A 17,160-nucleotide genomic window follows, 5' to 3' on the forward strand; every position below is an offset into this window, starting at 1 on the left:
AGAAACCTGATGCCAACAATAGAGACTGTGTGAAAAATAAAACTGTATTGACACTACAGACAATGACTTGGATTGAACAAACTAGTTTGCCTGGAGCCTAGAGTTGGTCTTATGCCAGGAAACTTCAGGGGTAGGGTCTCCTTGTATTTAGGCCAAGGCTTTTCCTTTCCATGTCCCCCATATTTTGGTGGGCCTATGCAAACAATATTTGCCACTCTAACACCATTTTTACGGTGCTCCTTTGATTCTAAACCTTAAAAAAAAACACTTAAACTTTTGGTGTTAGCTTAAAGTAATATGCATGTGCATAATGTAAAAAATACTATGCCTTCAATGTTTAAGGAGTCACATAAATTTCATGGCTTTAGATTGCTTTGTGTACTGCTAAGAAATGTCATAATGTACTACAATCTGGGGACTTATGGACAAAGTAATTCTACATGGGTTCTGTTTTATTTTTCTTAATGTTCTTTGACTGTAAGTCTAAAATTTAGGCGTCAGCAAGGGGATTTCTTCTGAGAACTCTGTTTATGGGTGATTGTCCTTCCACTGTAACTTTACCTTGTTCTCTTTCTTTGAATCATTGTTCTTATAATTAAAAATAAGATATTAAAAAAAACTTATCCCAATTTATAATTAAATATTTTGTTAGGTTGTTTCATCCTTATGCCACACCCAGCTGTGCTGGGACTTAGTCCTGGCTCTGAGCTCAAGGACCGTTGCTGAGTAGGCTCAGGGATCATGCAGGTGCCAGGTAGGTTTGCTATGTGCAAAGCATGAGCTCTATCCTATGTATTATTCTTCCAGTCTTGTATGTATTAGTTTTATGTCTCCACAAGATTAAAAATCTAATGATAATAGATAACTTGTGATAAATCTGCTATAAATTTTGAGGAGTCGAAGTCAGAGCGATAGCACAGAATAGGGTGTTTGCCTGGCATGTGGCCAAGCTGGGTTTGATCCCGGGCATCTCATATGGTCGGTTCTCTGAGCCTGCCAGGAGTAACTTTTGAGCAAGAAGACAGAAGTAACCCGAGCATCACTGGCAAAAAACAAGGGGTTTATTTTTTACAGGTGTAGGTTCTTCCGTGAGAATTCATTAACCAAGAGAAGGAAACAGCATAAAGATCAGGAGGCTTCCAGCCTCCTTGACTAAGAGCACCAAAACCAATCTTCCTCTGCAATCTTTATTGACCAGATTCACTCCACGTGGAGGGAAGGGTAGAGTAACAGACAAAAGTACCTATTCTCATGCTAATTAGATCTAGGCGGGTCCTTTACATCTCAAAAGGGGTGAGTGAAGGGAAAGAGGAAGCCCGGGCAGAGTCTTTGTTTTGGGAAAGCAAGTTGTGATTCTGTGTGTATAGCAACATCTGTGTATAGCAGAGGGTCCAGTTCACTGAACCTCAGTCTGTTGGAGGGCTAAACTATAGTTTTAAAAAATACTATGAACAAATTCTTATGCTCAGAAAAGTGAGTAATAATTATTCTGCAAGACTAGATAAAGACTATTTGAATCCATGCAAATGTTAAATCTGAGTAATCTTTAGAATGTCAGCTTAAGGGATGTCTCAAATAATAGCTATGCTACATCCCCTTTTTCCTGAATGCCTCATAGAAAGGCAACCAAGGTTTTTCAGGGCCCTGATTCCTGTGAGTACAGGTTATTTTCCAAGCTTCCTTTCTTACAAGTGCCCTTTCTGCAAGTACAGGCAGCTTTGAAGAGTCCCTGCAATTGTAGATAGCTTTTGAAAAGACACTCCCCTCAGGTAGCTAGGGCCTTTTCAAACTTGGTACCTTCCTAGGTCTCAGGGTCTATTTACACAGGGGATGATGAAGCAGAACTGGTGTTTGAACATTCCATGCCTGAAACAACTATTATGAACAATTTGTAAAATTACAATAAAATTAGGAAAGTATCAGCACCTACCCAAAGCCTGATTCTCTTTTGGAGGAGGTGAGGATGTTGTTTGGTTTGGCTTTTGTTTTTGGGATTTGAATCACAAAGAACTGTGATTGGGGGGTCACTCTGGGCAGTGCTACAAAGACTATAGATAGAGTCAAGGGTCAAACTGTGGTCTTTTTTGTGTGTGACAGTAAGAATAAAGCTAGATGGATCATGAAAAGAGAAATAAGTGAGAAGAAAGAAAATACTGGTAATCTCAGGCATATGAAAACTTTGTCTTTCCTCTCGAAACCTATATTACATTATATAGTCACTTAGCTAAATCTAATTTAGTAAACATTCTTCTTTCTGGTGTGATTACAACCATACTGACATAATCACTATAATTGTGCCAATAACATTATATTTTTATACACTTGTCAACAAGACCAAATGGAAAACAATTACAATGCATTAGTAACAGTGTTCATCACCATAGTTATGACAAAAGCCGTTGTATCATTAAAGATACTTTCCTACAAAGCATGCATTGCACATTTCATCATTCTCTACCACTCACTAAAGTCTCTATATACCTTAAAATATATCTCTCCTAATAAAGTCTTTTTCACCTCTGCAGTCCACACTTGGCTTTCTCTTGTAATTGTCATGAGCACATATTCGACTTAAGAAGCCTATGAGTATCTCCCCCAATGTAGATCTATGTAAATTATAAATATATTTTGTACACTTTAAAACAATTATTTATGCATTATAAAGGAATATTATTCATTAAAATCATGGTGCCAGAGTGGTGGTGCAAGCGGTAGGGCATCTGCCTTGCATGTGCTAACCTAGGACAGACAGACGGTGGTTCGATTCCCCCAGCATCCCATTTGGTCCCCCAAGCCAGGAGCGATTTCTGAACACATAGCCAGGAGTAACCCCTGAGCGTCACCTGTTGTGGCCCAACTCCCCCCCAAATCAATGCCAACAGAATAAAAATAGACATTCTAATATTTCCTTTGCTTATCCTAGTAAAATTTTTTAGCCATGCCTAATAGTGTTTAGCCAGTGCTGGTGTGGTGCAAAGGTTTATTCCCTGTGATGCTTATTAGACTATGCAGGGCAAAGGATCCAACCCAGAGCTCCCTTATACAAAGTGCACACTCCGAACTATTTAATCATATCTCTGGGCCACTAATAATTTTCTTTAGAAACCTGGCTAAGACCAAGACTGCCGAGCAAAAGAAAATATTTTCACTTAACCATCAGATAAAGGGTTGCTATTGAGGATATACAAAATACTCATAAAGGTTAACCCAACAAAATCTAAAAACCCAAAAAATGGGGAGAGGAAATGAACACATTTCTCTGGGGAAGACTAACAGTTGGCCCACAGGCACAAGGAAAAAATACTCATCCTCACTTAACATTAGGGAAATACAAATCAAGACAACAATTAGATATCTCACATCAGTGAGGACAGCACATATCAAAAATCCTGAGAACAAATTGTGTTGGCAAGGATGTGGTGAAAAGGAACTCATCCACTGCTTGTGGGAATGCTTTCTGGTTCAACCCCTGTGGAAACATTATGGAGGAATTTCATTAAGTTCAGAAGTGAGTTGCCATATGACCCAGGAATATCACTTTTAGGTATCAGAAAAACACTGATCCAAACGATGTATGCACACTGCTATTCATCACAACACTCAGCACAATAGCTAAGAGTTGGAGTCGACCAATATGTCCAACAACAGATCAGTGGATCATGAAGATGTAGTCCATATATACATACAATGGAATACTACATAGCTGCAAGAAACAATGCCGTTGTGCAATTTGCAGCAACATGGATGGAACTTAAAGATGTTAAATAAAGTAAGCCAGAAGGAGGAGGATAAATGCTGAATGATACCGCTTATCTGTGACATTTAAAATAACTTCATGGAGAAATGCCGTGGTTTACATGAAGATTGTCAAAAACACTCTAGGACCCAGAATATTGCAAGGAGAAGGAAAGATACTGAATGGAAGAGGAGAGATATGAAAGAATGAGACACAGGGGCCAAAAGGTCTCAGCTGTTAAGAAAGAACAGAACTAAATATCCAAGTCAGAGTCAAAAGCAATGAAGTCATGAGACCCAAACTTGAACAACCAAAATTAAAAAAGTGGCAGACTGGGAGGCAGGAGGTGGTGGCAGAGCATGCACTCTGGGAACACTGATGGAGGGAGGTTGACACTTGTGGTGGAACCGGTCATGAAACACTGTATGTCTAAAACCCACCTATGGCTAACTATCACAATTGTTTCAATAAAAAAAATTATTTTAGGGCCCGGAGAGATAGCACAGCGGCGTTTGCCTTGCAAGCAAGGCAAGGTGTGGCCCAAAACCAAAAAAAAAAAAAAAAAAGATACCAATAATATAAGACACACACATATAAAAAGATGAATTGATAGAATTAAATGGTAATTAGCCCACATTTGAAAAACATTTCAGGGCCCGGAGAGATAGCACAGCGGCGTTTGCCTTGCAAGCAGCCGATCCAGGACCAAAGGTGGTTGGTTCAAATCCCCATGTCCCATAGGGTCCCCCGTGCCTGCCAGGAGCTATTTCTGAGCAGACAGCCAGGAGTAACCCCTGAGCACTGCCGGGTGTGGCCCAAAAACCAAAAAAAAGAAAAAAGAAAAAAAATTTATTTTAAAGAATATTTTTAGATCTCATTTTGAAAAGACTAAGGGTTTTATGTATTAGACCTTTCTCCTTTTTTTTTTTTTTTTTTTTTTTTTTTTTTTTTTTTTTTTTTTGTTTTTGGGCCACACCCGTTTAACGCTCAGGGGTTACTCCTGGCTATGTGCTCAGAAATCGCCCCTGGCTTGGGGGGACCATGTGGGACGCCGGGGGATCGAACCGCGGTCCTTCCTTGGCTAGCGCTTGCAAGGCAGACACCTTACCTCCAGCGCCACCTACCCGGCCCCGACCTTTCTCCTTTTAATAATTTCCTGTTTCTCCAGTACGTAGTATTTTATGAATTCTGTTCTCAGGAATCACTCCTGGTAGTACATTCAGTTCAGGGCAATTCATGTATAGGCAGTGTGCAAAGCAAGCACCTTACCTGATATACTCTCTCTCTTGTCCCCAAAAAAACTTTTTCTTTTGTTCTGAAACTCTATTTCTTTTTATATACTGGTCTTCTTTGAGAAAAATCATATTCATTGTTTTATTTTATTTTATTATTACTATTATTATTTTAGTTTTGGGGTCACACCTGGTGGCACTCAGGGATTACTAGCATCTCGGTGCTCAGAACCCACTCTTGGCAGGTTTGGGGGGACCATATGAATGTCTGGGACCAAACCAAAGTCAGCCACGTGAAAGGCAAAATGTCCTACCCACTATACTATTGCTCCAGCCCAATTATTTTACTTTTGATTTTGATAATAATTGATATTTACTTTCAATACTACACTGAGTTTTTTATTTGTTTTTAAGCCAAACCTGGCAGTGATCAAGCTTACTACTCAGTCTGTACTCAGGGATCGCTTTTGGCAAGGCTTAGGAACTTTATGCAATACTAGGAATCAAAACTCAATCCATTGTGTGCAAGGCAAGTAAGTGCCTTACCCACTGTTCTTTCTCCCCAGCCTTTATAAATAAACAGAAGAGATATTTTAGGTAGTAAATTATGTCTTAGTATACAACATTCAATAGAACAAAATTCAGGGGCCAAAGCAGTGGCGCTAGAGATAAGGTCTTGCAAGCGCTAGCCTTGGACGGACCCTAGTTCAATCCCCCGGCATCCCATATGGTCCCTCCAAGCCAGGAGCAATTTCTGAGCACGTAGCCAGGAGTAACCCCTGAGTATCAACGGGTGTGGCCCAAAAACAAAAAAAAAAAAAAAAGAACAAAATTCTAATTAAAACAGCATCCAAATGAGAATTTAAATTCTCCAAATGAGAATTTAAAAATTGGATGACGAATGTGGCCATGGCCATTCCAATATAAAATAAGTACTAACAGGGGCCGGAGAGATAGCATGGAGGCAAGGCATTTTCCTTGCATGCAGAAGGACGGTGGTTTGAATCCTGGCATCCCATATGGTCCGGTCCCTCGAGCCTGCCGGGAGTGATTTCTGAGCACAGAGCCAGGAATAACTCCTGAGCACTGCCGAGTGTGACCCAAACCCCCCCCCCCAAATAAGTACTAACAAAAAAAGTATGTACCACTGGGTAGTACAATTTTGTATGATCCAAGTTTAAAGATTTAAACATGGCAAAAGTATAAGCAAAAATATGGAAGTTCAACCAGTACTGGAGAGATTTTTATGGAAGTAAAGTGCTTACAATGAATGTAGGTGACCCGGGTTTGATGCACACATATTGTTTGCATAAGGCACTGCCAATGGTAACTCTTAAGCCAGATCCAGGAATAGATGAGTGCTGCCTGAAGCAACACTAGGTATAGCTCAAAAATTAAAACAAAGCAGAGGGGCCGGGAAGGTGGCGCTAGAGGTAAGGTGTCTGCCTTACAAGCGCTAGCCAAGGAACGAACCGAGGTTCGATCCCCCGGCGTCCCATATGGTCCCCCCAAGCCAGGGGCGATTTCTGAGCGCATAGCCAGGAGTAACCCCTGAGCGTCAAACGGGTGTGGCCCAAAAAAAAAAAAAAAAAAAACCCAAAAAAAACAAAGCAGAAACACAGTCACCATGGCTGCATTCATCAGCTCCATCCAGAGATTCATTCTGTTCTCGTAAGAGATGTAAGCCAACCAGTGAAAAATTATTGATATAATGACCATACAGCTAAAAGCAGGCAATCTTGGGAGGAGAGAGCAGGTCAGGGCCCCACCCTGCCAAAGCCTGCCTGTACCCATCACCCACAATCGCTGCTTTGCTAATGACCCCGCTTCACCACTCATATATGGCTCTCTGCAGAGATGCCAGTCTGACTAAAACTAAAGGTATGTCAGTATTTGGGCTAACATCACCAGTTAGAAGTTTTTGGAAGGAGTGTGGATGTCTTGTCCTCTTCTGCCCCCACCCCCAAACACCTTCTTGTACTTCAGGAATACCTTTCAGCCAAGCATGTGCCCCACAAAAGCTGCAGTATCAGCAATAGTACTAGGAATTCCTGGACCATGCAGTCATGCAACAGCCCCAATATTTTTAATATTGTCACCCCATAGGAACACAACAATTTAGGTACCAATATCTGTGGGGGATTTTTTTTTCTTTTTGTCTGTTTTGTTTTTGGGCCACATCCAGTGACGCTCAGGGGTTACTCCTGACTATGTGCTCAGATATCACTCCTGGCTTGGTGGACCATATGGGACGTCACGGATCAAACCCTGATCCATCCTGAGTCAGCCGCATGCAAGGCGAATACCCCACCACTGTGCTCTAGCTCCAGCCCCACCAATGTGTACCTGAAGTCACCTAACGTTCAGAAACAAGAGGTAACAGAAAAATCAACTGGCAACAAGACCTTACTAAAATCTTCTAACAATGACTTAATGACCTCATTGTGAGATATAATAATTTTCACAAATTTTCCTGATGTACTATTTTTTTTGTTGTTGTTTTTTGGGGTCACACCCAGCAGCACTCAGGTTGCCACTCCTGGCTCTACACACAGAAATCACCCCCGGCAGGCTTGGGGGATCATATGGGATGCTAGGATTCGAACCACTGTCCTTCTGCATGCAAGGCAAATGTCTTACCACTGTGCTATCTCTCCGGCCCTGATGTACTATTTCTTTACTTTCTTTTTAATAATTTTGCTCCCAGTTACCTGGAAACAAATATACTATTATCAACTATGTCAAATATGTGATGTTTTGGTCTTTAAATAATTTATGTTGGGGCCGGAGAGAAAGCACAGTGGTGGGGTGTTTGCCGGGAGGGACCCAGTTCAATTCATGGAACCCATATGGTACCCCAGCCTGCCAGGAGGAGTGATTTCTGAGTGCAGAGCCAAGAGGGACACCTGAGCTCCACTGGGGATGGCCCAGAAACCAATCCAACACCAATGAATCAATAAATAAAAGATATAAAATAAATAATGTATGTTAAAAAATCAAAATTCAAGAAAGCATCCTATAAAGGCATTATATTACTTATTATATATTTATAATATTATAAATTATATTACCAATTATAATTATACCAGTGTTACTATACTAATTATAAATAATTATATAAATATAAATATATATAATTATATAATATATAAGTACATATAATTATATTACACATATATGTACACATATACATATATGTACATATATTACATACATATTATATATTATAAATTATATGTAATTGTATTGTATGATTTAACTGTATTGTATTTAATTGTATTGTATAATTTATATAAATATAAATAACTATAAATAAATTATAATATTACCAGTATTATTTATAATGATTATAACATTATTCAAATTTTTTTTTTGGTTTTTCGTGCCACACCCATCTAATACTCAGGGGTTACTCCTGGCTAAGCGCTCAGAAATTGCCCCTGGCTTGGGGGAACCATATAGAACGCCGGGGGATCAAACCGTGGTCGCAATCTTTCCTTGGCTAGCGCTTGCAAGGCAGATACCTTACCTCAAGCGCCACCTCGCCGGCCCCACATTATTCAAAATTTGTGTACTATGGTGGTGGTAACTATCAAAACCATGGTCAATACCATGTATATATGTGACTTCAAATATAATTCACGTTAAGTACTCAAAGTTAAAGGCAAACTATACAGATATTCTAGAAAATACCTATCCACTCATGAGCTATTTCAACTTACAAAAATAATTATCTCTGGGCCAGGGTCATGGCTCAGTGGAAAAGCATGTGACTTGCAGGTGTGAGCCTCTGGGTTTGATTTCTGGCATCACAAAACAATTTTTCACTCAAGTTATAAAGAAAAGGATTGGGGGCCGGGTAGGTGGCGCTGGAGATAAGGTGTCTGCCTTGCAAGCCCTAGCCAAGGAAGGACCGCGGTTCGATCCCCCGGCGTCCCATATGGTCCCCCTAAGCCAGGGGCGATTTCTGAGCACATAGCCAGGAGTAACCCCTGAGCGTCAAACGGGTGTGGCCCAAAAACCAAAAAAAAAAAAAAAAGAAAAGGATTGGGCCCAGAGAGATAACACAGCGGCGTTTGCCTTGCAAGCAGCCAATCCAGGACCAAAGGTGGTTGGTTTGAATCCCGGTGTCCCATATGGTCCCCCGTGCCTGCCAGGAGCTATTTCTGAGCAGACAGCCAGGAGTAACCCCTGAGCACTGCCGAGTGTGGCCCCCCAAAAAAAACCAAAAAAAAAAAAAAGGATTACTTTAGATCTTTATCATTCTAGATCAGGGGTATCAAACTCTCGTTTGCGGTCCTCCTTGCGGTCCTCCGTACATTTTGTGGCCCTGCCCTGAGGAATCTTTTTTTGTTTTGTTTTGTTTTAGTTGTTTGGGTCACACCCCACAATATTCAAGGCTTACTACTGACTTTGCACTCAAGGATCACCCAGACTTTGTCTCCTGCGGCCCCCAAATAAATTGAGTTTGAGACCCCTGTTCTAGATCATGTTACCACAGTTACACTGGTTATTCTGTTAAATTTTACCCAGTTCATACCAAGATCTCTAGCTACAGAAGACTGATTTTGTCATTCACAACTGAGCAGAAAGTTCCCTGGCATCATAAAAAGACCTTGGGGTTGGATAATGAGCATGTATGGAGCCTGTAGTCGCTTCCATGACAGTATGTCTGCTTCAAGGGTAGAGAAACTCCGTATCTCCTAGGTCAAGGGATTCCCTTTCTAACTCCCTAATATTTATTGTGCCTATGCAAAAAATAAACAAAAATAAAAACAAAACAAACCCCACAAAGCCTTGCCACACCAGCCCTTTATTTTTTTTCCCCCTTTTTTTCTTTTCTTTCTTGTGGCTGTTGTTTTGGTGATTTTTTGTTGTTGTTGTTGTTGCTGCTGCTGTTGTGTTTTTTGTCGTTACTTATTTTCTTTTTTGTTTTAATTTTTGTTTTTGTTTTGTTTTATTTTTCTTTCATCTTTTTTTTTTTTTTTTTTTTTTTTTTTTTGGTTTTTGGGCCACACCCTGTGACGCTCAGGGGTTACTCCTGGCTATGCGCTCAGAAGTTGCTCCTGGCTTCTTGGGAGACCATATGGGACGCCGGGGGATCGAACCGCGGTCCGTCCTAGGCTAGCACAGGCAAGGCAGGCACCTTACCTCCAGCGCCACCGCCCGGCCCCTTTCTTTCATCTTTTAATTGGTATTTATAGTCTCTAGATTCCTCCCAACTTATTTTCTTCTTTCTTTTCTTTTTCCAACAGAACCACAAAATTTGAATCATCTTGTACTCCTTCATAAATTGAGGGGGAGGAAAATGGATGGTTCTAGGAGCAACCAGTCATATGAACATTGAGTGGAAATAAATGATAAGACTTAAGCACCAAACCCAAAGTCAATGACACCAGAATGGATACCCAATCTACAACTAGCTATACACAAAGGAGTCCTGATAAAGTGCAGTCCTTAAGGCAAATGGGGGAGGTATGGGATGCATACTGGGAACAGGGTTAGAGGGAGGACAACACTGGTGGTGGAAATGGCCCTGATTCATTGTCACCATGTACCTTAAATATTACTGTGAACCACTTGTAATTCACATTGATCACAATAAAAATTATTTTTAAAAAATCTTACCCAATTCATCTGATTTCTTCTGAAGCTCCATGGTAAGAATTTTCAATTGATCTTCACTCTTTTCCAATCTTATAAAATATATATAAAATAATCTAGTCAGAATCTAACAACTAAAATTAATGCATCTTAATAGTAAATCTGGGGCTGGAGAGATAGCACAGTGGTAGGGCGTTTGCTTTTCACGCTGCTGATCCAGGACAGATCACGGTTCGATCCCCAGTGTCCCATATGGTCCCCAAGCCGGGAGCGTATTTCTGAGCGCATAGCCAGGAGGAACCCCTGAGCATCACTGGGTGTGGCCCAAAAACCACACAATAAATAAATAAATAAAACAGTAAATCTGAACATGATTGTTAAGCATTTCGAAGTATCTGCTCTGTGCCAGATAAATATTTCAAATATTACTTTAGAAATATGTAGCTGTATACCAACTCCATCTACAAAAATGAGAACACTAAAATATATAAACATCCGAGGTAACATAATTTTAGATGCATAAAGCATCCCAGCACCACACCCTTCCTTCCATCATTGTCCCAGTATCTCCCACCACACATTCTCTGCAATCCCCTTATGATAAGCTCTCTACCAAAGATTTTTTTTTTTTTTTTTTTTGGTTTTTGGGCCACACCCTGTGACGCTCAGGGGTTACTCCTGGCTATGCGCTCAGAAGTTGCTCCTGGCTTCTTGGGGGACCATATGGGACGCCGGGGGATCGAACCGCGGTCCGTCCTAGGCTAGCGCAGGCAAGGCAGGCACCTTACCTCCAGCGCCACCGCCCGGCCCTCTACCAAAGATTTTAATGTAGAATTATAAGTCTCTTGAAAGTACACCAAAATAGAATTGAATGTTAGGAAATTATCTTTACTAAACAAGAAATATTTTTACTTTTGTTGTTCTGCTGTCAATAATTCTTTCACATTGCAAACAGTAGTATTAAGTTCAGAGACCACCAATGAATGAGTAGCTTCGGCTTTATTAAATTCATTCATTTGAGTTTCTTTTTCTCCAGTAAGTTGATTTATGTTTTGTGTTGCCATCTGTAAATCTTCTTCTAAAGCCTTCTGGACACTCTAAATGAAATAAAGTACAAAACAAAAGCTATGATCCAAGGGTCGCACTATGACTTTTTTTTTTTTTTTACGAGGTTGCAACAGTCCTTCATGTCTTCTTTATTGCCTCACCCTCACTCTTCATGACTCATGCCTAGTCAGTATATGAAGCCACTTATAACTCTTAATTTCAATTCACAATTCTTTCAGTGGCCACCTAAACCCCAACTTCTCTATAGAATCTTCCTAGGCAATCCACTCCACATTCTACCTACTATTCATTTCATACATCAATAGCAACTTTTGCATGAAACAGTACACTAAGTACTTAGTGTAGTCTTATACTTAAGTTATATTTTTTTAATTCAGTGCCATTAAACTGTAATAGATTTTAGACTGAAGTTTTATCTTCTCCACGTGAAGTTCCTTCATAGGTACTTACATATAGTATTAAAGTTCAATAAACACCTGTTGAATAATTAATAAAAAGATGCACTACATGTTAATCAGTATAAATCATACCATACTTCTTTGCAGAGACATTTTAATATCTTCTAATTCTGATATCAAATGATCCTGTTTCTCACTTGATTCTTTTAAAATTTCATTCTGTAATTCTAAAATACAAAGTTGTAGATAATTACCACTTAATAGAAAACATATATCAAAAAACCAAATTATTTAGAGCAACTACATTCTTTCTCTATTAAGTATTCCAAAATGAGGAGGAACCTATGCAAATACAGGAGCAATGCATCATCTGTATTTACTTACTTTCAACAATGTTTTATCTTCTTTGAAGGGGTAAGGGATTTGAGGCCACATCTGTCTGTGCTCAGGACTTACTCCTAGCTCTGTGCTCAGAGAAATCCCTGGAAGTGTGGTACCAGGGATTAAATTTGGGTTAGCCACTGGCAAGGTAAGTACCCAATGTACTATCTCTAGGAGTTCTTGATAGTGCTCCTATCAAGTAACCAAAGACATTTTTGGGGGTGTTTTGCTCAGGAGTTACTTCTGGCTCTGTGCTCAGAAATTGCTCCTGGCAGGCTCGGGGAACCATATGGGACACCTGGAATGGAACCAGGGTCGGTCCTGGGTAGGCTGTGTATAAGGCAAATGCCCTACCACTGAGCTATTGGCTCTAGCCCCTCAAAGACATTTTTCAATAAAAGAATTTGTAGGGCCCGGAGAGATAGCACAGCGGTGTTTGCCTTGCAAGCAGCTGATCCAGGACCAAAGGTGGTTGGTTCGAATCTGGTGTCCCATATGGTCTCCTGTGCCTGCCAGGAGCTATTTCTGAGCATGGAGCCAGGAGTAACCCCTGAGCATCGCCGAGTGTGGCCCAAAAACCAAAAAAAAGAATTTTTAAATTCTTTTTTAGTTTTTAAATTTTTTTCTTTTTTAGTTTTTAAATTTACAGAAAACCATAAAGTCAAATTCTGAGAAAAGAAGAAAAACAGAAGCATTAATCTTTCTCACTTCAAGTTATTTCCAAAGCAATCATAATTAAAATTCTAATTTAACTAATATTTTAAGCATTTTTTTTCAATTAAATAATACTTAAATGAGATTGAAACAAAAACAGTCAATAAGACCAATGGGACAGAATAAATGGCCTAGAAATAAATTTACACAAAAAGGGGCTGGAGTGATAGCACAGCAGTAGAGCATTTGCCTTGCATGCGCCAACCCAGGGCAGATCTGGTTTGATCCCCAGCATCCCATGTGGTCCCCTGAGCCTGTCAGGAGCAATTTCTGAGCTCAGAGTCAGAAGTAACGCCTGAGCACTTGGGTGTGGATTTAAAAACACACACACACACACACACACACACACACACACACACACATTTATAAACCTACGACAAAATAGTCAAGACTAAATAATAGAGATGAGATCAGGCAATTCAAAGTAAATGGCTGTAGACAGCCATATAATTACCATATTTTCCAGTGTATAAAATGAATGAATAGGTGTATAAGACAACCCCATACTTTTCCTGTTAAAATCTAGGGTTTGGGCTATATTCGCCATATAAGACTACCTCTCTTTTAACGCACACCAAATGGAAATTTAAAAAAGTAAGATTTGATTTCAATATGGAAACTTTAATACAAATGCTTAAGTCATGCATGTACTTAGCTGGAAAACTGTCACTTATAAACATAAGGCTATTTGTCATCAAACATGTAAACATAAAACAGTGATCTACATTGAGAGCAGGGAGACGTAGCTCCTCCAAGAGCAGCGGCTGGGGTGCAGTGATTAATAGGACAGCTAGAGGGAGACAGAGTACCTCCTCTGTGTCCCACAAAAGCTGACCAGAGGAATGCAGAGATCAGGAGGGCTGATCATTTGTCCTGGAAGCTGGAGTAAGTTTTGGCATGCCTTATACAGGCGTCTAAAATGATCCCCGACTTTTATGAAGTTCTTATGGATTAAAAAGTCATCTTATGGGCCAGAGAGAGAGCATGGAGGTAGGGCATTTGTCTTCCATGCAGGAGGACAGTGGTTCAAATCCCAGCATCCCATATGGTCCCCTGAGCCTGCCAGGAGCATTTCTGAGCATAGAGCCAGAAGTAACCCCTGAGCACTGCTGGGTGTGACAAAAAAAAAAAAATCGTCTTATATGCTGGATAATATGGTATGTTTCTTCAGCAAATAATACTGGACACTGGATTGTGATGGAAGCCAAGTAGTACCTATCACTGAGCACTAAACCACAGGCTCTCCCACCTGGACTAAGTATCTCAGGACCTAGTGGGAGGCCAAAAATTGCTTTTTGGGCCACAACTGGCAATGCTTAGGGGTTATTCCTAGCTCTGCACTCAGTAATCACTCCTAGCAGGCTCAGAAGGATCATATAGGATGCTGGGGATTGAACCTGGGTTGGCCACATGCAAGATAAATGCCCTACCCACTGTGCTATATATCACTCTGGCCCCAGCAAAAAATACTTAATAAAAATTATAGCACTAGGAGCCAAAGAGATAGCACAGTGGTAAGGCATTTGCCTTGCATGCAGAAGGACAGTGGTTCGAATACCAGCATCCCATATGGTCCCCAAGCCTGCTGGGGGCGATTTCTGAGCATGTAAGCCAGGAGTAACTCCTGTGCTGCTGGGTGTGACCCAAAATAAAAAAACAAACAAAAAAATTATAGCATTAGAAAACATTACATTGTAAAGAGCCTGGAAATAGCTCAATTTAGACTGCAACATGTGTTTTGCATGCAGAGGCCCATGGTTAATCCCTGCACTTCACAGTTCCCCCAAGGTCTACTGAGAACTCCAGAGTACCAGAATTATACCCAAAACAAACAAAATTTATAATTCAAAAAATTTTAATATTCAGGATGCATAACACATTATTGTATTGTCTTATATACTTACTTGTCTGTTCCTCCAATTGATTTATTTTATCTCTGGATTCCTCTAAAAGAAATGTTAAATCTTTCACTTTATTTTCCTTTTCATTTCTTTGGGTCAACAACAATAATACCTAAAATAAATCATTTACATAATATATTACAGATATGAAATGAAATATGACATACTACATTTGTCATGATTATTTTGTATACTTGTTTATATAATGTTCTACTGTCTGACCCTTAGTATATACTTACACAAAAATATTTAACTGAATGAGCAAACTAATCTGATATGCCATTATTACAGCATATATATTTTTTGTCAGGACAATTATTGGTTCTATGATCATTCAGGAGTGATCCTGGCAAAGCTGGGATGGGGCAGTAGTGGCATGAGGTGGCGCAGATCAACCTACAGTTGACAACATACACAGCAACTATCTTATCTCCTATCCTATATCTTTAGTCCCTGTGTATGATATGTTTTTAATTATTATAGAGAATATTAAATAATAAAATCCACTGGTTTATTTAGTTCATAATATTATTGAGCAATTACTCCATTCCTGAAACCACAGTAAATATTAAGTAGGCAGTAGTTAAGAGAACTCACCTTCAAGAAACAACTATATATAAGTAACTATACCCAAGGATTATTAGAAATAGGACAAAAATACTACAGAAATCAAGAAAGACTTATCTGGACTAGAGAAATGGCTCAAAATAAGCTCATGCTTTGCATATAGGATTCCCAGGTTCAATCCTCAATGCAGCAAGATACTTTAACACTTAAAGGGAGGGAGAAGGAAATAAAAAGGAAAGGAATGCCTAAATATTACAGTAAAAATAAATCTCACAGGACAGAATGACTCTTGATAGATGAATATATATAAATATATAATAATATATATAATACATACACACATATACATACATACATACATACACATATATATATATATATATATATAAGGTGAAGGCAAAAATAAGCATAAGCATTCTGGGACCGGAGAGATAGCACAGCAGTAAGGTGTTTGCCTTGCATGCAGGACGGTGGTTCGAATCCTGACATCCCATATGGTCCCCTGAGCCTGCCTGGGGGGGGGCGATTTCTGAGTGTAGAGCCAGGAGTAGCCCCTGAGTGCTGCCAGGTGTGAGCCCCCCAAAACAAACAAACAAACAAACAAAAGCATTCTATACACATATGTGAAAACACATGAGAACCATATAAGCAATTAAAATAAGCACATGGCTGAAAAATGAAATTCACGTGAAAAAAATAAAAGGAAAATAATTAAGAGTTCAGAGCCAAAATCAGGAAATACCTGACTTCCCTATTTTCATCTCTATCACGTAAAATTAACCAGAATAGAGGCCGGAGAGAGAGCACAGCGGTGTAGGGCGTTTGCCTTGCGAGCAGCTGATCTAGGACAGGTGGTTTAAATCCCGGAATCCCACATGCCCCTCCCACCCACTCCACCCCCACCCCCAACCTTCTAGGAGTGATTTGTGAGGGTGGAGCCAGGAGTAACCCCTGAGCACTGCCGGGTGTGACCCAACCCCCTCCCCCCAAAACAAACAAACAAACTAACTAACTAAACAGGATAACAACAAATACAGAACTTAACTGCCTATGAAATCAGGAGACTTTATATAAAGGAAAGCAGTGGGAGAAAAACCTTTGCCATAAAAGAGCAAGTTCAAACCTTAGATGAAGCACAAATAAGAAACTAAATAAGAAGTCAGAAAACTCACCACAAAAAAACACAAATACTTTATAAATCAGAGGCACCATTTGATAAGATCGTGTTTTTTATGTTTTTTTGTTTTTTTTTTTTTGGTTTTTGGGCCATACCCGGCGGTGCTCAGGGGTTACTCCTGGCTGTCTGCTCAGAAATAGCTCCTGGCAGGCACGGGGGACCATATGGGACACCGGGATTCGAACCAACCACCTTTGGTCCTGGATCGGCTGCTTGCAAGGCAAACGCCGCTGTGCTATCTCTCCTGGCCCGATAAGATAGTTATTTAAAAGGGAAATTGGGGGAGGGGGTCACACCAGGTGGGGCTCAGGAGTTATTCCTGGCTCGGCACTCAAGAAATCGCTCCTGGAAGGCTTGGGGGGATCATATGTGATGCCCGGGA

At 40.1% G+C, this 17,160-nt stretch overlaps 1 protein-coding gene across 1 annotated transcript in view; it reads right to left on the bottom strand.

The window, feature by feature from the left end:
- The window catches only part of SYCP1 (synaptonemal complex protein 1), an 89,717-nt gene that overhangs the window by 46,860 nt on the left and 25,697 nt on the right, over positions 1–17,160 (bottom strand). The window contains exons 11-14 of the mRNA XM_049766025.1: positions 15,038–15,146; positions 12,171–12,265; positions 11,485–11,669; positions 10,597–10,664 (exon numbers count right to left, since the gene is read on the bottom strand). Of these exons, the coding sequence (XP_049621982.1) occupies positions 10,597–10,664; positions 11,485–11,669; positions 12,171–12,265; positions 15,038–15,146 (457 nt within the window). The remainder of the gene's footprint in view (positions 1–10,596; positions 10,665–11,484; positions 11,670–12,170; positions 12,266–15,037; positions 15,147–17,160) is intronic.

This window comes from Suncus etruscus, chromosome 19 (assembly GCF_024139225.1).
Source record: "Suncus etruscus isolate mSunEtr1 chromosome 19, mSunEtr1.pri.cur, whole genome shotgun sequence".
Classification (NCBI taxonomy): domain Eukaryota; kingdom Metazoa; phylum Chordata; class Mammalia; order Eulipotyphla; family Soricidae; genus Suncus; species Suncus etruscus.